Raw genomic sequence first — 24,469 nt, forward strand, 5'->3', positions numbered from 1 at the left:
CCTTCACATGCCTCCCCCCCAAAGCCCTCTCCCTCCCACAGATCTCTATGTCTCCATGTCTCTCGGTCCCTGCTCTCAAATGTTGTGTTTGTGTCCTTCCCCCTCTCTCCCCATCTTGTCTACCGCTCCCGATGTTATTTGTTTTATGTGTCTGTTTGTCTTTCTGTGTGATTAATATTCGCTCTTTCACGAGCCGCGATCTTGTATACAAAAAACAAAAAAAAAAAAAAACGAATATCGTGTAAATTTCATCATTTCAGATGTAGCAGAGACATAATCAACCGCTTCAACCTCTTGTGTTCCAATATACAGGCGGACACTATCAAACATTTTCCAGAAGAAATCATTTACAAGTGTAGCATTAGTATTATTCGCAGCCTTAGTGAATTTAAATTTACACAGCAAGAAACTATCAGCTAGATTCAAGTAAGTTTGTTGATTATTTATTTCAAAACTTTTTGTTCCGTTTGAATTCCAGTCTGTTCCTGTTATAGCATTTACCTTAAAATAGTCTTCCTTTTTAGTGGAGTTTGAAATGATAATCGTATCATCCAAATCATTGATACTATCAATCGCTTCCATACTTGTATTTATATAGCATTAAAATCGTTGAAACCATGACCCAAGTATTTTAATGATTTTTTGTCGTTCTTGTGAAGATAGTTGAGTTTTACCTTTTTTAATTTCTTTGATTGCTTGTAATTTATGAGACTCCTTTTGAGCATCTTTTATACTCTATATAGCACCCGCAACTGAGCCCACGGCAGAAGCAGTTGAACCAATAAGGTCTTTATGTTTAAGGATGGTTGAACCAATACCCATTAGAGTATCAATTATACCATCTCCTTTATTTCTAAATTGATGACCCACACCCCGTTGTCTCTTTGGTTTATAGTATCCTCCACCAAGAAACATACCTTCACCCTTATACACTACTCACAATAAGTTAGGGATATTGTGGGAGTGAGTTTATTTTTTTTTATAGGGGTTAGGGTTAGGGTTAGGGTTAGGGTTAGGGTTGTTAGGGCTAGGGTTAGGGTTGTTAGGGTTAGGGTTAGGGTTAGGGTTAGGGTTAGGGTTGTTAGGGTTGTTAGGGTTAGGGTTAGGGTTAGGGTTAGGGTTAGGGTATTGAAATCAAGAATGCTGTGTTTGTTCACACTCATTAATAACCATAGAATTAGGTCCAACAACTTTTTTCAACATAATTAATACACAAAATCAACCAACCAAAGAACCTGTCAATATCCCTAACTTATTGTGAGTAGTGTAGTATGGTGAAAGGAACATCCCATCCCCTGTAATTATTTTATATTTTCCCAACTCGTGTTTTCTCACAATAACCATTATTTATTTATTGAAAAACTTCACGTAGGTGAATTCTGATGGATATAATTTCATCATTAAAGGATATCATACGATTATCTTGGTCGGTTATCCCAAAATTTACTCTGTATATGATTTTTCCTGACAGGTAAATAGACAAGATTTTTTGGTTCCATATTAAATTTATAACCAATCGGGGTTGAGTATGCGCTGAATGAAAATATTGTATTTGTTCTTATTCCATCGTTATAAGCACCATCAATCAAATCACAATGAATTAATACTGAATTTATACCGGAGGATATTTGAATGACATTATCACTGTAAAACGTCCCGTTAGTTTCAATCTTTTTTGAAGAGAAACCCAATAGCTCTCTAAACGATTTTTCAATCGTGAAATCAACTTTATAATTATTTTTAAGTTTAATAGTTGATTTTGAAGTGTGCTTTTGAATATCTATTACCATATTTTTTGGTTCATCACCTTGTTCTTTCATAAGGCGAGAGACTTCAGGAGATATTTGAGAAATCTCGTAAGCTCCGGGTGAAACGGTTATAGTTTTATATCCACTTCCTGGATTATAACTAAACTTGTTGTTTTTCTCTGTGATATTAAAGAAGGTATTATAAGTTTCCATCGACAATAAAGATGCCTCATATTCTTTTGTGGGGTCAAGTTGTAGTGGGAAAGGGAATGATGCTGTGTAATCACTTGTTGTGAAATTAAAACTAAGAATTGTGCTTCTCATCTGATTTAATGTCTAATAAAATATCTTTGTATTGACATTTATTAATTATTTTCATATTCATCAACTGGTCTAAAATGGCGGATGTTTCATTAAAACAATTGTTGTTTCCAGCCTTCTTACTACCTAACAACAATAATAGCCTATTAACTAATTGTGATGGGTCATTTGGAAGAAAGCTAACACCCGAACCAAGCTTACTTAAAGCATCAATAATATGTTTCTCCTTCTCATTCTTCTTACTTTGACCAGCAACAGAAACTCCATAATCAAGTGCATTTAGCAACTCAATATACTCTCTATCTTCCTCTCTTTCCATATCAAGTGGTTCCTCAAAATATTTTGAACCGCTGAATCCGGAGTTTGTTAGAAGAAACATTAATCTTGGAGTTAATTCAACATTTGGTTGAGCAGAACTTAAGAACACCCATTTATCATTAAATATCAATAACTTTTCTTTCACAAGATGGAACTGTGCTGGTTCTTCTGTTGGAATGAGACCTGCTCTGGTTTTTGAACCCACCGAATATTCATTATTTTGAAGAGCTTCCACAACATAATTAGGTTGATTTACCTCCTCATGTTTCCGAAATAATCCTTCATCATCATATTATAATTCTCCAAGTTCTTGCTCTGTCATTTGACTAAAATCTTTGAGCATTTGAAGTTTTTTTTGGAGTAAATTCTAATGTGGGAACTGTAGGTGAAATCGTTTGTTGAGTTTTTAAAAGTGGTTTAAAAAATTTCTCTTGTTTTCTTTCAAAGGCTTCTTCACCAGTTAGTTTCTGTCTCCGTTTCTTCTTTATCTCTTCCTGTTGCTTTACAACTTGTGAAACCAACTCTTGATGTTCTTTAAACTTTTTTGCTCTTTCTTCGGTATTAATTTTCTGTATTTATTTATTGAAAAATATCATTTAATGAATTGTAAAGGTCAATGGGCCTTTTCTCATCATCTATCTATAATTCCAGTAATCTCTGTGTGTTTGTTTGTACGTTTGTTTGTCTGTGACCGCTGTTTCTCGACAACCACGGGTCCGATATACTTTAAACTTGCCAGGTATATTGCTGGGGACCCGAGGATGTGCCTTTTCAAGGTTTCATATTAATCGGACAATTACTTACCGAGCTATGTCCAAAAAACGATTCAACCAATCAGAGAGCAGCGAGCTATCGCGTGTGCCGAACGTGGCGGACACACTCTGCCTCGGATGGCACATTTGAGAGCGTATTCATTTATTTCACGTTTGCAAACTATGTTGGCGCTATGTTGGCGTTAAACGATGTTTTAAAACTAATAAAAACCCCGGGGGGATTGTCACTGTACTCGCAAGCCGTTCGCCGTTCGCTTTGGCGTTGCGAATGGACCAAAACATTTCATGCACCAAACCATTTCATGTAAAGTGTTCGCCGTTCGCTTTGGCGTTGCGAATGGACCAAAACATTTCATGGACCAAACCATTTCATGTAAATAGAGGGGGGGATATAATTTTAGATATAGATATAGTACGGGCATGCCCTAGTTATAGTAAATGTGTTGAAATAAATCCTTTTCTTTAAATATTTCATCAAATTCTTTATTGGTATTAATACGCACTAATACTTGTATCTCTGCTTTTCATACGTTTGCGTTGAGTCTCCTCATCGATATCAAAACCGAATGATAAAATCTTAACTCCATCACCACACAAATGTTTAATAATTTGTCCCATTTCTTCAGGCTAAAATCCCAAGACCGTTAGATTTTACATTATTTAACTCACTCTTACAATGTAAATATTTTGTAGAACCAAGAGAGACCTCCTCAAATATTTGACCTTCGTTCCTCAATCGCATATGTTTCTCCATTGAAATGTAGTAATAATCTTTCCCTTCTACTTCTCCTGGTCGCATTGCTCTGGTTGTAGTACCTACAAAACGAATCATAGGGTGTTTTTTTTTTAACTTACAATCTTTTCATTTTTACTATTCAAGAGTTTAGATTTATGAAAGTTCTTTCCTGAAGCAGATTTACCCACAAGATTAATAATAATAGTTGTCATTTATGTGTGTAAAATATCAGTTAGTATCTCATCTTGTTTCACAACAATATATTTATATTTTCCAATCGTGTGTTTCATATAATTTTCAAATTCTTTTTTTACTACATAACGTAGAGCAATTATCCCTCCAAAAATTGTTTACATCTATTGTATTTAACTTAAATAAAATAAAAGTATTAGCATTGTTTCTTATTGAGCGCCGAGTGAGTTGAAAATATGACTGACTAAGATAAATACAATTACAAGAAGAATGTCTCCCTCTTGTATAGTAGCTATCCATTACTGTTTGGTTTCTCTCATTAACACAATCAGCAAAGATAACGAGGTTCTTTTTTGATTTATCTAAATCTTGAGGTGAAGGTATATCATCCGTATTATCACTGAGAATACAAGTTATGGGTTTTGGTTTCGGTTTCTGTGTATCACAAAATAATTGTATTATATCTTCAATATTATAATCATTTAGTTTGTTTTGAAGTTTAAATAAACCGATAATGTCTTCCTTTTTAAGACCCGCATTAAAACCCTGTGAGAGTAGTTGATACTCAGGTTGAAAACTTGACTTTGTAAAAATTATTAAATTATCATAATCTAAAAAATTAGGGCAAAGGAGCATCTTTAAAAGCAAACAGGTTTTTCCACATCCGCTTGAACCAACTATTAGACATCTCGATGAATTTGGAATATTTTTATGGTTATTAAATTTTATCTTATTTTCCCAAACGGGTAAAAAATCAATCATTTATATATTTGGAAAACAAGTTATCTAACTTTTTTAAAGTTATTTTAGAAACTCTATATTTTATCCTGAGTTCAGGTTTAATTTCAAAATAATTCATTATTTTATTTATATAGTATCTTGTATTAACATTTCCATTAAAATTATTTTGAATAATAAATATCATTAAACCCTTATACATTTCCCCAATACAAATAGTCTCTTCCCTTGAAAGAAATGGTGTATTAGGCCGAGAAAAATATATTTCCGGTCTCTGGTCAGCGCGCGCATCGATTTTGAACCTGCGCGTTAACAATTTTTTTTTTTGAATTTCCAGCGGTACCTTCAACAGCACGCGCCTGTTGTTGCCGGGCCGGTGCGCTATCTCGGGAAATACGGGTCTGTGAGGGTCGCCATTGGTATCGACGTTCGCGCACAGTTCTGCTCGACAAAACTTCCTTTAGTTTGTTCAAATCCTCCTCACTGCAGCCTCCTCACTCTCTGAAGACCTGGACAAAATCACAGACTGGTCAAACAAGTGGAACATGTCTTTCAATCCTGACAAATCTCACACTCTTACTATGTCTCTCCGAAAAGATCGACTGGACAACCCTCCCATCTACTTTCTCAACAATCCTCTCCAAGAAGTTCTGTCGCTCAAGCTTTTGGGTCTCACTATCTGCCATGATCTTTCTTGGGAAAACCACATTTCCAAGCTGGCCTCCAAAGCCAGTCGCCGACTGGGCATCCTCCGTCGTGCGAAGTCCTTCCTAGGCACACCTGAGCTCCTCACCAGATACAAGGCTTTCATCCGCAGCTGAATGGAATACTGTTCTCCCCTATGGGCTGGTGCTCCTGCCTCACACCTAGCTCGGCTTCACGCTGTTGAAACCAAAGCTTTCAGAATCATTGGAATCTCCCGCGATGAAGCTATCTCTGAGGGCCTTTCACTCACTCACCGCAGGCAGGTAGGTGGTCTTTCTGTCTTCTACCGACTCCTCTCCGGCCTTGCTCCCCCAGCTCTCTCTGTGCTCTGTCCCCCAAATATTCCTACAGGTCGCACAAGATCTGCCAGCAACCCTCTGATGGTTAAACTGCCGAAATCTCGGCTCTCTGTTCACCTTCACTCTTTCATTCCTCTTTTCTCCCGCCTCTGGAACAAACTCCCACACTCCCTTCAATCCCACTCCTCCCTCCAGGTCTTTAAAACAGCTGTTCACCACCACCTCTTATCTTCCCCCATCCAAAACCTTGATCTTTTCTACCCCCAGTAATTCACCCCAGATCCACCTTGTTTGAAATTTCCAACTTCTTTCCTGGAAGTCCTGGCAGTGTCCATATGTTTTATACCTCTCCCACCCCCCCTTCCCATGCCTCCCCCCACCCCCAAAGCCCTCTCCCTCTGACAGATCTCTCGATGTCTCTCGATCCCTGCTCTCAAATGTTGTGTTTGTGTCCTTCCCCCTCTCTCCCCATCTTGTATACCGCTCCCGATGTTATTTGTTTTATGTGTCGGTGTGTCTTTCTGTGCGATTAATGTTCGCTCTTTCACGAGCCTCGATCTTGTATACATAAAAAAAAAATTAAAAAAAATCCAACCAGCCGTTCCAAGGATATGAGTAGTTTTGTGTGCCATGACGTCATGAATCCAATCGGCTGGATATTGTCATTTATTGAAACGATGACGTTTTTTTTCGGGTTCGTGTGAAGCAACCAGAAGGCCGAGAGAGCTGCGGGTGGTCTCGTTTAGATGAGGTGGAGGGATGCTGAATGGGGTGTTACATATAAGGGGGTCATGAGGTGGAGGGATGCTGAATGGAGTGTTACATATAAGGAGGTCATGAGGTGGAGGGATGCTGAATGGGAATGGGGTGTTACATATAAGAGGGTCATGAGGTGGAGGGATGCTGAATGGAGTGTTACATATTAAGGGGTCATGAGGTGGAGGGATGTTGAATGGAGTGTTACATATAAGGGGGTCATGAGGTGGAGGGATGCTGAATGGGGTGTTACATATAAGGGGGTCATGAGGTGGGGGGATGCTGAATGGGGTGTTACATATAAGGGGGTCATGAGGTGGAGGGGTGCTGAATGGGGTGTTACATATAAGGGGGTCATGAGGTGGGGGGATGCTGAATGGGGTGTTACATATAAGGGGGTCATGAGGTGGAGGGATGCTGAATGGGGTGTTACATATAAAAGGGTCATGAGGTGGAGGGATGCTGAATGGGGTATTACCTCAAATCTTCCCCCTCCTCCTCAAATCTCCCCCCTCACCCCTCTCCTTCAAATCTTCCCCCTCCTCCTCAAATCTCCCCCGTCACCCCTCTCCTTCAAAACTCCCAAACCACCCCTCCCTTTCAAAACTCCCAACTCACCCTTCCCCTTCAAAACTCCCGACTCACCCCTCCCCTTCGAATCTCCCCCTTAACCCCTCCCCCTCAAATTTCGCCCCTCACCTCTCTCCCTCAAACCTCCCACCTCACCACTCCCCCTCAAATATTCCCCCTCAAATCTCCCCCGTCACCCCTCCCCCTCAAATATCCCCCCTCACCCCTCCCCTTCAAAACTCACCCTCACCATTTCGTTTGTCATGAATTTGTAAGTGTCTGTGATAATCTGGTGGACTGGGAGAAGAGATCGTGGGAGACCATCGGTCTGTTAGACCACTTGCGCATGCGCAGTGTTGATGCGATCGACGCATTGGAATGTTTGATGGTACTTCGAGCCTTCGAGGCGATCTCGAGAACGAAATGGCAGTCTATAATAGGCTTGAAGAACTTAATGATTTTCAGAATAAATACATTTTAAAATAACTTAAGCTTGTGTTCATTATTTACAAAATGGCCTACCAGTCCCATTGGCTGTCTTTAATTTCTCTCTGGACGGCGCCACAGCAGATGAGGAGGACCGCAAGGCATGAGGACACACAAAACACCTTTATATGTGCAATCCATGCTTTTCAAAAAAACCAAAAAAAAACCGCATCGCCGCATCAATTTTGGAACTTTGGTCTGACCAGAGACCAGCAATATATTTTTTTCGGCCTTATCATCATAATGCTTAACATTCATCTCTCTTATTAATCTTGTAAAGTAATTCATTTTTGGTTCTAATTTAAAAGAGTTATATATATATATTTTTTTTTTAATTATCATTAATTAAAATTAAATCACAGAATATACATTGTTTATATGAACCCTCATTATTAAGCCCTATTCTACCACAATGGTGGCAGATTTCTAAATTATCATATGGAGAGTCTGGAAATTCTAAATCTCCTATCATATTTAAACAGTAAATTTTTACTTAAACTAAACGCAAGTTTATTAGTTAATAAATACAATGTTTCAAAGCACAAAAGACAAATTTTAATCAATCTCTACTTCGGTGAAAGATATCGAAAAATATGTCAAAGATGTTAAATTGAACAAAGATAAATATGGAAATTTTTGGGTAAAACCAGTTATGGAAAATAACATGAGCCCCTCTATTTCATTTAAAGGAAGAGCTCTAACTATACCTGGAAAGACATCCATTAAAGTAAATCTAACAAAAGTTTCTCCTCTACTCCTGGCAATTTATTCAAAGCTTTAAAAAGTGATTGACCACGATACTTTGAAAAAGAATGATAAGACCATCAACAATACTCGTGGAGAAATTTGTATTTACTTTAATAATCCAAAGGGTGTAAAAAAAAAAAAAAAACACCTTTAGAGGCCATTTTTTCCCCGCAAGCGGGGGTTGGCCTTTTTCGGGGACCGTGGTTGTTGTTGTTTTTCGGTCCCCTTTTTGAAGCAATGTTTTACGGCCGGATGCCCTTCCTGCCGCCAACCCTTTTTGTCGCCTTTTACGACAAACAGGGAATTACCAGTGAACTGGTACTCAAAGGGTGTAGATCCAAAGGGTGTAGATGGTACTCAAATGTGAACTCAAGATGGTAGTGAACTGGTACTCAAAGGGTGTAGATCCAAAGGGTGTAGATTTAAGTAAAATGAATGATGTTAATATTTCTGGTGAAATGTCATTTCGTTCTATGATAGTTAGAGATTATTTAAAGATAACTTTTGATATTAAAAATGGAGAGATTGAATCCGTTAATGAAAGAAAGTATATTGGTATAGATGGAAAGGTTTTTTTCTGCTAATTAAATATGTACAGCAGTGAAGATTTTAGTGATACATTAAGTGATAGTGATGATAGTATTTCATTGAACTCGGACGATGGTGATGATAGTATTTCATTGAACTCAGATGATAGTTATGATACTAATAGTTTGTGCTCAAATGATAGTTATGAGAGTAGCTTTATTGATGACTCCGAGTATGATTCTGAGTATTCATGTGGTAGTTATGACTCAGATGATTCTGAGTGAAAAAGTGTTTTAGTTTGAGCACAGCGATATACATAAAACGTAGCTGTAAAGCTCAAAAGCGTTTTATTTTAAACACAGCGATATATATAAAACGGAGCTGTAAAGCTCAAAAGTGTTTTATTTTAAGCACAGCGATATATATAAAACACCACGTTTTCTCACGCTATAAATATGGTTTATTGTGATACTTGCGAGAAGGAATTAAAATATTATAAACAACATATTCTCACCGCAAAACATACACACAACATTCTTAACAAACTTTCCCCTCTTCCACCTAAAACAAAATATTGTAAGGTCTGTAAAACAACCATCCTCAAGAAGGGGTTTAAAGCCCATCTTAAAACAAACAAACACTTGTCAAAATTGTGTACTATTAAGAATACTGATGGTGCTTTCAAAAATCATATCAGAATACACATATTTGACTTTCATCCTCCTGGCCCCAACTCAATTGCTGAGGCTGTGGATATCATCAAACCCTCTGTGAAAGATTTTATTGAAAAGACTCTTATTGAGTTGAAATCAATCAAGTTCTATATGGGTATTAAAATGAAAATCTCAAAAGAAGATCCATTCACTGGTGATGTTTTCAATGATACAGCTTACATGAGAACAGGCACACACTTTATAACAACATACAATCAGGTTAATCCCGTTTATGATGAACTTATCCAGCAAGAACAAGAACTTGAGCATACTATTACTGGAAGTGGTTTCAATATAGATGAGATACTATTTATTGACATTCATATTCTTAAATCAGATCCTCTAAACGCTTCTTCTTACATTGATTTACCTAGTGTTATCAAAAATAGAAAAGCAGTTATCAATATCAAAAATAAAGACAATAAATGTTTTCTCTGGTCTATTCTAGCACATCTACATCCACAAGATAGTCATGTTGAAAGAGTATCTCATTATAAAAAATATGAGAATACGTTGAATACAAAAGATCTAAATTTTCCAATGACTTTAAATGATATTCCTAAATTTGAAAAGATGAATAATTTATCAGTTAATGTTTATGGTTTGACGGAAACAAACAACATTCAGATTTTAAAGCTTTCTGAAAATTATAATCAAACTCATATTAATCTTCTATATTTGAATTCAGAGGAAAATTCACATTATGCATACATCAAAGATATTACAAAATTAATAAAACCACAAGTATGTAAAAGAACAAATAAAATATATATTTGTATGCGTTGTCTTAACTTCTTCCATACACAAGAAAGATTAGATAAACATTCAAATTATTGTGGTGAACATAAATCAACGGTAATCAATATGCCTAAAAAAGGCACAAAGATCTCATTCAAAGATGAAAAGAAAACAATAAAACATCCATTTGTTATATATGCTGATTTTGAAAGTATTCTAGAAAAAATTGATACTGCTTCTCCAGATCCAAAAGAACCATACACAAATAAATATCAAAAACATACTTCTTGTGGTTTTTGTTATTACTAGGGCATGCCCGTACTATATCTATATCTAAAATTATATCCCCCCCTCTATTTACATGAAATGGTTTGGTGCATGAAATGTTTTGGTCCATTCGCAACGCCAAAGCGAACGGCGAACGCTTTACATGAAATGGTTTGGTGCATGAAATGTTTTGGTCCATTCGCAACGCCAAAGCGAACGGCGAACGGCTTGCGAGTACAGTGACAATCCCCCCGGGGTTTTTATTAGTTTTAAAACATCGTTTAACGCCAACATAGCGCCAACATAGTTTGCAAACGTGAAATAAATGAATACGCTCTCAAATGTGCCATCCGAGGCAGAGTGTGTCCGCCACGTTCGGCACACGCGATAGCTCGCTGCTCTCTGATTGGTTGAATCGTTTTTTGGACATAGCTCGGTAAGTAATTGTCCGATTAATATGAAACCTTGAAAAGGCACATCCTCGGGTCCCCAGCAATATACCTGGCAAGTTTAAAGTATATCGGACCCGTGGTTGTCGAGAAACAGCGGTCACAGACAAACAAACGTACAAACGTACAAACGTACAAACGTACAAACAAACACACAGAGATTACTGGAATTATAGATAGATATCAAATCATCCGTTGGTGATGAATATAACAAGAATATAACAAGTAACAAGAGGTGTATAGAGGCTCAAATACCCCAGAGGAGTTTGTGAAACGACTAGAAAAAGACTGTTCGATTAACCAAGATAATGAGAGAAACCAATAAACCAATGTCCTTGACGAGTGAAGAGAAAAGGGAATTTAGAAAAAACAATGTGTCATATTTGTGAGAAGAAAATTGGTAAAGGTCTAAAGGTTAGAGACCATTGTCATCTCACTGGTAAATATAGGGGTCCGGCTCATCAAAGTTGTAATATTAATTATAAACTCCCCTCTTTCATTCCTGTCTTTTTTCATAACAATGCTAATTATGACACTCATCTATTTATCAAGGAACTCTCAAAGACTTCTGGAAGTATCTCAGCCATTCCAAACACAGACCAAAAATACATTTCATTCACAAAAACAATTTTCACAAATCCATTTACACAGATTCGATTTCTAGACACTTACAAATTCATGCGTTCTCCTCTTGCTGAACTGGTTAAAAAAATGGATAATTTTCCATGTCTTTCTGATTATTTTGAAGATGTTAGTCTACTTACACAAAAAGGAATTTATCTGTATGATTATATGGATTCATTTGCTAGATTTGATGAAACAAAACTTCCAACTAAAAAGTCTTTCTTTAACAAACTGAATAACAAACACATATCAGATGATGACTACAAACATGCTAAAAATGTATGGAAACAACACAACATAAAGAACATGGGTGAATATCACGATTTGTACCTAATAACTGATGTTCTTCTTCTTGCTGATGTATTTGAAGCATTTAGAAAAATTTCTCATGCTGAATATGGACTTGACCCAGCACACTACTACACCGCTCCAGGACAAGCTTGGAGTGCCATGCTAAAGATGACAAAACAAGAGTTGGATTTGATAACTGACGTTGACATGTTGTTGATGATTGAAAAGGCAAAGAGAGGAGGAATATCACAAGTATGTTCTAGCCGATATGCTAAAGCTAATAACAAGTACACTCCAAATTATGATTCATCTGTAGAGAGCTCCTACTTGATGTATGACGCGAATAACTTGTATGGTTGGGCAATGTCTCAGGCTCTTCCATATGGTGGATTAAAATGGGTAAAAGAAAAGAATTTCAACAAAGTCTTTGAGAATCTATGTATATCTACACAAGCTGAATTAGATGAAGAAAAAGTTGGTTAGTATTTTGAAGTTGATTTGAAATATCCAGAGGAAGTTCATAAATTACATAAAGACCTTCCATACGCATGTGAGAAGGGAACACCTGAGCAAGAGTGGTTGAGTGATTATCAAAAGCCATTTAACTCTAAATCAACAGAGAAACTTCTTACTACATTTTAGGATAAGAAAAACTATGTTCTCCACCAGAGGAATTTGAGACAGTATCTTTCTGTAGGTCTTCGTGTTGAAAAGATATACAAAATTCTAAAATTCAATCAGAGTCATTGGCTAAAAAAGTACATTGATTTTAACACAATAAGGAGGAAAGAAACAAAGAATGATTTTTACAAGCTTATGAATAATTCCGTATTTGGAAAAACGATGGAGAATGTAAGAAAGAGACAAAACATTCGTTTGACCACAAGTTGGAAACGAGCATCAAAACTGATTAACCGACCCAGCTTTACAAAGGCTGAGATTTTCACAGAAAACTTTTGTGCAATACATTTAATGAAAGAGAGTGTTGTAATGGATAAACCTATATACGTAGGAACATCAATACTTGACTTGTCAAAATCGTTTATGTATGATTATTTATATTTAAATCTCAAAAGGAAATATAATGATGATGTAAAGCTTTTGTACATGGACACCGATAGCTTTATCTTGAAAATTAAAACTGATGACGTTTATTCTGATATGAAAAGCGACATTGATGTATATGATACGAGTAATTATGAGAAGGGAAGTGAATTGTTTTCATCAAAGAATGATAAGGTTATCGGAAAGTTCAAAGATGAATTAGGAGGATATGTTATGAGTGAATTTGTGGGATTGAGGTCAAAGGCCTATGCTTATAAATACATTGTGAATAACGTTGAAAAGACTGATAAGAAGTTAAAAGGTGTAAAGAAAAATGTTATTAAAGAAACAATAAACTTTAAGGATTATTATAACTGTTTAACAACAAAGAAAGAAGAGTTTAGAAAGATTAATGGAGGGGGAGGGGGAGGGGGAAAAGGGAGGGGGAGGGGGAAATGGAGGGGGAGGGGAGAAGGGGAGGGGTAGGGTGGAGGGGGAAGGGAAGGGGGGATGGAGGGGGGAGGGGGAAGGGGGAGGGAAGGGGATGGCCAGTCAACAATGACGTTGCAGTTCTCATGGTCGGAGAGCAGCACAACAATCGGACATAGTCCTGCATATTCACAACAGCACAAAGCGGATTTTGGAGACTCTCCGATCCTGTGACGTCCTACAGTACCGGCGTTGCCGGGCGGGGGAAGGGAGACCCGTACATTCCCAACCCGTACATTCGCCCTCTCGACTCAAGCTCACTCGGACAAAAGCCTCGCACAAATTACACCGTGAAGGCCCAATGGTCATGTCTATGCCACAAATCAAGGGCGCACTGAATTGAAAATATATAGAACGCTCATACTCCATGAAAAGTGAAGCCGCCGTGTCGCCATCTTGGTCAGCACGACTCGACCAACTCGCTTCGCGGATCTCGTTTTATGCGGCAATAAACTGCTCCAATCGGTTACGGAGGGTTGTGGAAAGACGTTTCACAGCTGTTTCAAAGACATTTAATTCATATCGCACAAAATCGATACAAAACACGATCGCATAAAAGGTGAAAAAACGTGTGACGTGTGACGGGATGGAACATCACGTGATCGCTCTGAGCGAAACGGCTCGACCAACTCGCTTCGCGGATCTCGTTTTGTGCGGCAATAAACTGCTCCAATCGGTTACGGAAGGGTTATGGAAAGACGTTTCACAGCTGTTTCAAAGACATTTAATTCATATCGCACAAAATCGATACAAAACACGATCGCATAAAAGGTGAAAAAACGTGTGACGTGTGACGGGATGGAACATCACGTGATCGCTCTGAGCGAATCAGTCTGGCAGCAGTAATGGAACATCACGTGATCGCTCTGAGCGAATCAGCGATCTGCTCTGGAACCGGCTGAGATTAGCGGGTACTTCGCTGAAATGCGCTGAGGTAAATATGAATAAAAAATATGGATCGTCAAATATTTTGAGTTCGGCCATGTTCGTCCCAGGCTCAATGGCCATGTCTATGTCAAATATCAAGCATGTAAGCCTCTCCGTTTAGGAGTCTATCGGTAACATTACACACACACACACACACACACACACACACACACACACACACACACACACACACACACACACACACACACACACACACACACACACACACACACACACACACACACACACAGTATTTTATCTATCTATAATTCCAGTAATCTCTGTGTGTATGTGTGTGTGTATGTGTGTGTGTGTGTATGTGTGTGTGTATGTGTGTGTGTGTGTATGTGTGTGTGTGTGTCTGTGTGTCTGTGACCGCTGTTTCACGACAACCACGGGTCCGATATACTTGAAACTTGCCAGGTATATTGCTGGGGACCCGAGGATGTGCCTTTTCAAGGTTTCATATTAATCGGAGAAGTAGTTACCGAGCTATGGCGATTTCTTTACCAAACTCCGCAAGCCGTTCGCTTTGGACCAAACCATTTCATGTAAATAGAGGGGGGGGATTGTCACCGTACTCGCAAGCCGTTCGCTTTGGACCAAACCATTTCATGTAAATAGAGGGGGGGGATTGTCACCGTACTCGCAAGCCGTTCGCTTTGGCTTTGCGAATGGACCAAACCATTTCATGGACCAAACCATTTCATGTAAATAGAGGGGGGGGGGATTGTCACCGTACTCGCACCCACGTACCCACGTACCCACGTACGGGCATTGCACCCACGTACGGGCATGCCCTAGTATATATAGATAAGTATATAAGTGATAAGATAAATAAGTGATAAGATATATATATATATGTGATAAGATATACAAGTGATAAGATATATATAAGTGATAAGCTAATGGGGTTGGGGATTTTAAGGGGCTACCGCCACCTTTTTTATGAATATATAAATGATAGAACCAAGTATCAACCAGACTAAAGGGTGGTGGTGTAACCAACCTTGGTATATACAGACTTCGCATTTAATATGGAATATTTTTTTTGTGGGGGTGAACTTACTTTTCAAGATGACTTAGAACCAAAAGTTCATTGGAATTATGTTGAAATTATTCTAGATTTTGTTAATGTGACATTTAAAAGAAACAAAAACCACATTTGACATTTCGAAGCAAATAAATTGATCCTTGAAAGTGATGTAAACTGATATCGAACTCAATTCACGGACAGTACTGTGTTCAACTTCTGTACGTTTTCCAGAAGTATCTCTTTATTTTGCACATTAGCCAAAAAAAATTTCAACAAAAACAAAAGCTAAATTATGACTGGGATTACGGACAGTAAAATTACAGTTCAGTACTTCGTGTAACCCCCACGAGCATTCAGGAGAGCACGTACACGTCGAGGCATGCTGTTCACGAGATTTGCCAAGGTTTGGACAGGAATCGCTTGCCATGCAGTGACAATAGCCTGCTGCAATTCACGCACAGAGGCAGGCTGCTCGTCCAAGTTGTCGATTTGACGCGTTAATTCTGCCCACAACTTCTCTATCAGATTCATATCCGAGGACAGGGCAGGCCACTCCATATGCTCTACACCACGGTCAGCAAGAAAGTGTTGGATCATGCGAGCACGATGAGGCCGTGCATTGTCATCTTGGAAGACAAAGTTTCCTCGAAAGGCTGCACGAGCAAATGGAAGCAATGTTTCTTCCAGAATGACCCTGTACTTGAACTGGTTCAGGTTTCCATTCAGAACAACCAGGTCAGTTTTGCCCTCTGCATGAAAAGCAGCCTAAACGGTCACCCCACCACCTCCAGCTTGGACTCTTGGCACTATACAATCTTCGTTGTGGACTTCATGCACTTGTCTGCGCACTCGGACGCAGCCATCTTGACGATAGACCAGAAATCTAGACTCGTCACTGAAGGTCACGTGATTCCAGTGTCCTGGCTGCCATTGACGGTGCTCTCTGGCCCACTGCAATCGGCGCTGGCTGTGTTGTCTGGTCAGGCGTGGCTTTCTCAGGGGACGCCTGGCACGATAGCCTGCTTGAACCAGTCGTTGGTTGACTAGCCTTCTGGATACAGGCACATTTGTCAGTTGCTGCCACTCAGCCCTAAGCCGATTAGCTGACTTGGTACGGCCATTGCAGACTAACCGGTGCAGCTGGCGATCATCTCTCCTTGTGGTTCTGCGTGGACGTCCTGGCCTCGGTATTGGAGAAGGGACACCCCTCTGAGCATTTCGTTTCAGGATCTTTGACACCTGACCTTGAGTGATGCCATACTGCCGAGCAATAGCATGCTGTTTCATGCCAGAATTTCGTAAAGCCAGCACTCCATGACAAATAGCATTGTCAAGTTGACGGACCATCTCCAGAGGAAGCGGCAATAACTTTTTGTAGACGTGCAGCAGTTGTTTTCCACTAATACAGAACGCAACAACCCTTATATACCAGATTGTGAAGCCAATCGTCAAATGTACCTGTCCTTACATTTTGTCACGCCATCTGTGATATAATCCTGTTATTGACTTCTTGCTGCGAAAGACAATCAGTGACATGGTTCTTTCAACAAAGACATCACCGAAGGGTAAAAGAAACTCACCAGATTGATATACTGAGTTCAGAAAGTAAACCCAAGTCAAGAAAAAATATATATTCCATATTAAATGCCAAGTCTGTAAATGGAAAACATAACAAATGTGAAAAATATCAAATAGGTATAATTGAAAAGACAACTGGTAAAAAAGTTCACAAAACAAATAAGAGAATTAATTTAAATACCGGTGAGTTGGGCAAAAAAGATGGAAATACTTTTGAGTGGACGGAAAACTTTGATGGTTGTCAGGAAAATATATACTTTAATTTAAAAATGGTGTGTGGCAATGGAGGTGCTCAAACAAGAACATTGAGGGGGGTTTACCATTTTATCTTAGCTCAGATAAAATATCTTGAAAAAGAACCAAACTCAAACATATACTTTGTTAATATATTAGATGATGAAGAGAGTGGTAAGAGAATTAAATTATTTCCCACACATAAACAAATATTTGTATGGTCATTGTTTGAGTGGTCTAATGAACAACATTAAGGATAGGTGCTATAGCTAGTATGTCAAAAGGCTGAAAGGTTCATAAAGAACAGGGTGAGAGAAATAGAGGTGTTTAGGGGAAATTAGGGTGAGAGGAAAATTTACATGTAAGTGAATGGGGAAATGGGTGGTGGTCCAGGAACAACATTTATGAGATATATATGCGCAATTTGCATTTATGTTTATTTAAATTATACAATGGATGACAAAATGTAAATGTTTCATGATATTTGTTATATTATATCACCTTTATCTATCAATATTGTTGAAATGAAGACCAAATGGCTGTATGTTGAAATATGTTGAAAAAGTCAAAACTTTACATGGGGTGTACTTACTTTTTCACGTGACTGTATATATACAGACGCTCCTCGAGTTACGACGACTTGCACTTATGACCGTCGCAAAAATCTCAGTTGCTCCTCGTGCCTTGCGCTGACAACATCCCTTAAGCTCCATCACCTATAAGTGTGTGTGTGTGTGTGTGTGTGTGTGTGTGTGTGTGTGTGTGTGTGTGTGTGTGTGTGTGTGTGTGTGTGTGTGTGTACCGAACTGCCATCAACCATCATCATGTCGAGGAAGAGTGCATCCACTGATGGATCGGAGAAAAAGAAGAGGAAGGCGATCAACCTGGAGTTAAAGATGAAAATAATCGTGCAGCTCGAGAACGGTAAAAGCGTGGCCGCCATCTCACGTGACTTAGGCAATTGGACAGAGAACCATCAGCGTAAGCTTTTCTACGCCAGGGCAAGGGCACTTGGGTCGAAAGTGTAGATGATGCGAAGAATTTTCATGTCACGCAGGTGGCCTGTGATTTATTTTCAAATGTGACTCACATCGTATTTTACTGTAAGCATACATCTCGATCAAGCTCAAATGGTGAAGGTAGGGATAACTGGATTACTGATAGAACTTTGGTGAACGACATTGAGGGTAACGTTTCTCCAATATCAACCAATGGTTTAACCTCCATCGAGCAAGCATCTCCATCGTGAAACTTCTAAAGAAGGTGCTTTTTCCCCCATAATTGTTCTTCCACCTAACCTGTATGCTCACGGCTGATACAATATCTCAGCTTATTGACGAGTGAAGAGGAAGACGATCCTGGTATACACCTTCTCTGTCCTCTGCCTCACCACTGATGGATGACCAGCCATCTTGTTCAAAAGACTGATTTGTGTGTTTATATGTGTTTATGTTATGGGGTACAATATCACTTCTTATGGCAGTACCACATTATTTGTGTACCTCATTAGTCATTATGTACCTGTATTTTTGTAAGCTTTTTTTGTACAGTAAAACGCATTGTAATGTCATAGTCTTTTATTTCAACCCTTTTATTTATTTCACTTATTGTACAGTGTATGGATTGGATTGGATAATGGGATTTATGCTGTATGACTTAACAAATGATGCTATGGTGGAATACGGACTTGGAAATATTTAATAAGTAATATATAACAAGTCCATGGTCCATGGTGTGCATGGTGTGCATGTTGTCCATGGTGTCCATGGTGTGCAGGAAGGGTGTCAGAGTGAATTCCATTCAATGTACAATGTGCGGAGTGGGTTCATCAAAAATGTAGTGGTTTGAGAGGGTCATTAACCAGTGTGGCAGCTACATTCAAGTGTGAGGTGTGCACAGAGGGAGCTGCAGATGGAGGAAATGTTGAGTTGGATCTTGGAGATGGCGTGAAGCTGGAAGGTGTGAAAACATTTTGTTACCTAGGAGACATGCTGAATGGATAAGGTGGATCAGACTCGGCAGCGGTTGCGAGAGTGAGATGTGCATGGAAGAAGTTTCGGGAACTGAGTGGCGGGCTGACGAGGAGGGGAGTGTTGTTGAAGCTGAAGGGAAAGGTGTATGCTGCATGTGTGAGAAGTGTTATGATTTATGGGAGCGAGACATGGGTAATGAACGTAGAGCAGCAACGAAGGCTGGAAAGGGTGGAAATGCGAATGGTTCAGTGGATGTGTGGAGTATCTTTAGAGAAATAAAAAATGATGAATTGCAAAAGATGATGGGAATAGAGCCTGTGATGGATGCTGTGAAGAGGAACAGGTTGAGATGGTTTGGTCATGTGTTGAGGAAGGATGAAAGTGACTGGTTGAGAAGAGTGATGGAAATGAATGTAGAAGGAATTAGAGGACGGGGAAGACCGAGAAAGACTTGACTAAAGATGGTCGAAGAAGAAATGCAGGCAAGGGGGTTAACGAGGGGAGATGCAGAAAATAGGGCAAAATGGAGAAGATTGTTATGGGGACCGCAAGGCTAACCCCCGCTCTGGCAGGGAAAATGGCCTTAAAATGCCTGTTGTATATAATAAGTCCATGAGGGGTGATTCGACTTACGACGACTTCGACTTACGACCTGCTTGTCGGAACGTAACCCCGTCGTAACTTGAGGAGAGTCTGTATATGTGTGTGGGTGTGTATATATATATTATATATACATATATATATATATATATATATATATATATATCTACATATATATATATATATATATATATATATATATATATAATCGTTAGATTAAATAAGACGCGGACGTAGCTTCAGGACGTCGATCTTTAATTGTCGACCAAGCTATATATATAGTATATATATAGTCACGTGAAAAAGTAAGTACAAGTAAGTACTAGCCACTCTGCCATAAAGCCCAGATCGGTGGAGTGTTGCAGTGATGGTTGTCCTTCTGGAAGTTTCTCCCATCTCCACACAGGATCTCTGGAACTCAGCCAGAGTGACCATCGGGTTCTTGGTCACCTCTCTTACCAAGGCCCTTCTCCCCCGATTGCTCAGTTTGGCCGGGCGGCCAGCTCTAGGAAGAGTCCTGGTTGTTCCAAACTTCTTCCATTTAAGAATTATGGAGACCACTGTGCTCTTAGAAACCTTCAATGCAGCAGAAATTTTTTTGTAGGCTTCCCCAGATCAGTGCCTCGACACAATCCTGTCTCTAAGCTCTGCAGGCAGTTCCTTCGACCTCATGGCTTGGTTTTTGCTCTGATATGCATTGTCAACAATGAGACCTTATACAGACAGGTGTGTGCCTTTCCAAATCATGTCCAATCAATTGAATTTACCACAGGTGAATTCCAATCAAGGTGTAGAAACATCTCAAAGATGATCAAGAGAAATGGGAGGCACCTGAGCTAAATTTCAAGTGTCATAGCAAAGGGTATGAATACTTATATCAATGTGATATTTCAGTTTTTTCTTTTTTATAAATTTGCAAAACTTTCTAAAATCCTGTTTTCTCTTTGTCATTATGGGGTATTGAATGCAGATTGATGAGGGAAAAAATGAATTTAAACGATTTCAGCATAAGGCTGCAACATAATAAAATGTGAAAAAAGTGAAGGGGTCTGAATACTTTCTGAATGCACTGTATGTGCCACACCATGCTTGGTCCACGATCTGAGACCAATCAACACGATAGTTTTCTGCCTGTCCTTGATTGTTTAGCAGCTGCTGTTTGATTGCAGAATCACAACTTTGGCCAAGCATTTTGTAGCCACATAGACCTCAATGCCTGTTCTACATAATGGCTGCATACATCGGCAGACTTTACAAAGATTCTACACGACCCGCGCTCTCAACTGCATGACACAAAAACACGTTTCATACAATTGAGTGGGGGAAAGGTGGACAGTGTAACAGTATGTCCACCTTTAAACTATCACGGTACCTGTATAGCATCCAATGTGTGCTCCAAGTTCGCACAGTGGGCATAAGCCTTGATAAGTGCATGCCAAGTGGCTTGATTAATCTTGTACTCGCACCTAACCAACTCCTGTCGCAGCTTTTCCGCTCGTGCAAAGCCATCCGTTGGCCAAGGGGACTCGGCACACGCGTTGAATAGAGCAGTGTATGTGGCATCTGTCGGCACCAAGGCTCTCTTCTTCATCTGTGTACAGAACGTTCCACCATTAATCACAACTCTGCTCATCACATAATCACACTACAGGTGAATCGCATCTCCGAAGAAGGCTGATCAAAACTTGCTGGTCACAGCAAAACAGCCATACATTTTGAATATTGTTACATTTGTGGGGGTAGAGGATGGAATACCATAGTACAGATAGGATTGTATCAAGGTAGCATGGACCGTAGACACGTAGGACACATATCAATATATTAAGTAGGGAAACTGAAGCTTAAGATGGTTTAAGTGTCTTCACACGGGGGGGTGGAGCTATGTTAACTAGGTAGGGATTAAAGTTAGTTTTTCCCAGTCTCTGATTGCTCCCTGTGGTTTTCCCTATGTTTTTACAATTATAAAAAAGCCGGACATAAAAGCTCACGCTCGTTACAACAACAACACCAACAACAACCATCAATTAACCAACCATAACCAACACCATGCCGACAGCAGCCGAACATTCTCGATCGACAATTGAACCCCTCCTAGGGATCGTAACCGACAGGCCACGCCCCGAGCTTCGTCATTGGTTAGGCAAGACCATGGGGCGAGTCGACGGAGCTCGGGAATTGGACAGTGACGTCAGAGCCGGGAAGCAGGAGAGACAAGAGCTCGGAAGAAAAGTCTCTTGCTCTCTCGGTCTCTTGGCACAAACAAGAAGGCTGCACCATTTGCCCTTGGTTTGTGCTGGTGCGATTTTGTTTGTGGGCTTGAGCAGGACACGAGCTTTGGTTGTTCGGCTGGGTCGTGGATTTAGTGCGCTGGAGGAGGGAGGAAGAAGAACAGCATTCTGTCTTTGTTCTCAGGCGGTCGATCTTGTCTCACGTGCGCTTGTGAAGATAACTTTTCGGAGCTTTTGTGGAGCCTTTGCAATGTTGGAGGAGGGGGTGTTGTTGGACTGTGGTGCTTTTCGGGGGAGCTGGAGCCGCATTGCATTTCGGAGGGGGTGGAGAGCGAAAGAGGACTGGCCGCACAAACTATCTCACGTTCGTAGCGACGCGGAGAGCAACTTCGCAGCATCTTGAGCATTGACTTCGAGGTTCGACAACCACCAGGCTCCGAAAGGCCATTTCTGGACGCAAAGCTGAGTGCCGGCCGGCTTAAAACATTTTACTTTATTTTATCTTTCCCCTTGTCTGTTTTCATGTCTGAATGGAGACGTTTCAAATTAGGATTTAGTTTTACCTCAACATTTATTTTGCCGTGCTTTATTTCATCAAATTAATTATTGTGGCATTTCATTTGTTGTGTTGTTTATTCGTTGTGGGTTTGCAGCAGAAATCAACCCGTGTGGCTCCTGTCCTGGTAAGCACCCCATTGCCTTCTGCCCCGTGCACGCCATAAAAACCACCGCCATAATTTCGGCTATGCGCCTCGGAATTAAGGACCGTTACGGCTATTCGTCATTCAGCGGTGTTAACCGCCAGGCTGATAGGACAATATTATTCAGCATAACAATAAATGAAGAAGGTTAACAATTCAAAAAGTAGAAAAAAAAATCTGTCTAGATTCCAAAATGGGGTTTTAAAAAGAATGCTACGTAGGATTTCCTCAACGCCGGCAACGAGTCAAAATGAGCTCCACATTCCAATACAAGGTGCAATGTGTATTACTTCTTCTGAGGTCATCAAACAAACAATTGCGTTCATCAAATAGAGAATACCTGAAATAGCAAATGAGTATTAAATCATATTAAATCAAATTAAGCCAAATCATAATAAAAAGTAGAACGGCACTCTTTGACCAACATGCCTCCGCCCACATCATTAGATCATTATACATACCTGTACCAAATTTGATTTAAATACCTTCAGCTGTTCTCAAGTATCACATTATTACCTGACATGACCTCTGACCTTTGATGCAGAAATGTAATGTTTATCTTTGCATCATAAAATATACTTATACCAAGTTTGGTCCAAATCCCATCACTGGTTCACAAGTTAGCTCGGTTACAGAATTTTTACCTAACGGGACCTCTGGCCTTTGACCCTATAATCGAAACAGTTAATCTTTGCATTATTATACATACCTGAACTAAGTTTGACTTGGATCTCTTCAGCCTTTCTCAATGTATCGCAGTAACAAAAACTTTTCACGGATGCACGGACAAACGGACAGCAAGACGGACAACCAGGAAACATAATGGCTCTGGCGACGTTGTCGGCGGAAGCATAATAAATACGGATTACCGATAATTCCTGAAATTCTCACGTTGACCAATACAGATGTTACAAAGTAATTTTCCACTTTCAAGGGTTTTGTAGTGGGGGACACAGCTGGCAGGATGGCCTAGAGATATGCACACTCGCCTCGAAGCTGTCTAGCTTGGGTTCAAATTCCAACCCAGCTAAACACTGTCAACCCGCATGTGCCGTCCCTCGGATGGATGTTAAACGGGTGTCCCGTGTACCGGAATTTATTTGTGGGCATTAAAGATACCACAGTGTCTTTCATGAAGAGTAGGAGAGCTATCGCCAGCACCCTGAAAAAATTACAAATTCCTGCTCTAACCCACAGGGTACACTGCGTAAGTGGCAAAGCTGTGGCCTCAGCCAACAATGCTACCCCGCAGCCTTCTGCTGCATACAAATGAAAAAGAATAAGATTTTTCAGATAATCTTTGTTATCCTCTGTGTGATTGAGCATTTCCAAAGCAACATCTTGTGTTTCGGTCCGTCATTTGGTTTGAGTTCCTGCAGAACCTGCACCTTACAGACATAAAGCTTCAGTTTTTTTATGCAAAATCCCGTGTACAGTGGTGGTTGGTCGTCCCAGTTCTCTGGATGCTCATCGGATTGATTTTCTGTGACTTTGTTGAAATGATTCACGCACTTGTTCAACGTCTGCTGCACCTGTGCTTGGTTGAGCGGTACTTTTCTGTTTCTGACAACTTCCAGTCTCCTTAAACCTCTAGTACCAATCTCTGACACTAGTCTGTGATGGCAGATTCCTTCCATACCTGGTACAGAAATTACGCTGA

At 39.8% G+C, this 24,469-nt stretch overlaps 1 protein-coding gene across 2 annotated transcripts in view; it reads right to left on the reverse strand.

Moving 5' to 3' along the window:
- PTCD1 (pentatricopeptide repeat domain 1) overlaps positions 1-24,469 on the reverse strand; it is a 51,135-nt gene that overhangs the window by 22,917 nt on the left and 3,749 nt on the right. For both annotated transcript variants that reach the window (XM_078779289.1, XM_078779290.1), the window contains exon 4: positions 21,253-21,471. In XM_078779289.1, the coding sequence (XP_078635415.1) occupies positions 21,253-21,471 (219 nt within the window). The remainder of the gene's footprint in view (positions 1-21,252; positions 21,472-24,469) is intronic.

Source organism: Myxine glutinosa, chromosome 5, assembly GCF_964187855.1.
Source record: "Myxine glutinosa chromosome 5, kmMyxGlut1.1, whole genome shotgun sequence".
Classification (NCBI taxonomy): Eukaryota; Metazoa; Chordata; class Myxini; order Myxiniformes; family Myxinidae; genus Myxine; species Myxine glutinosa.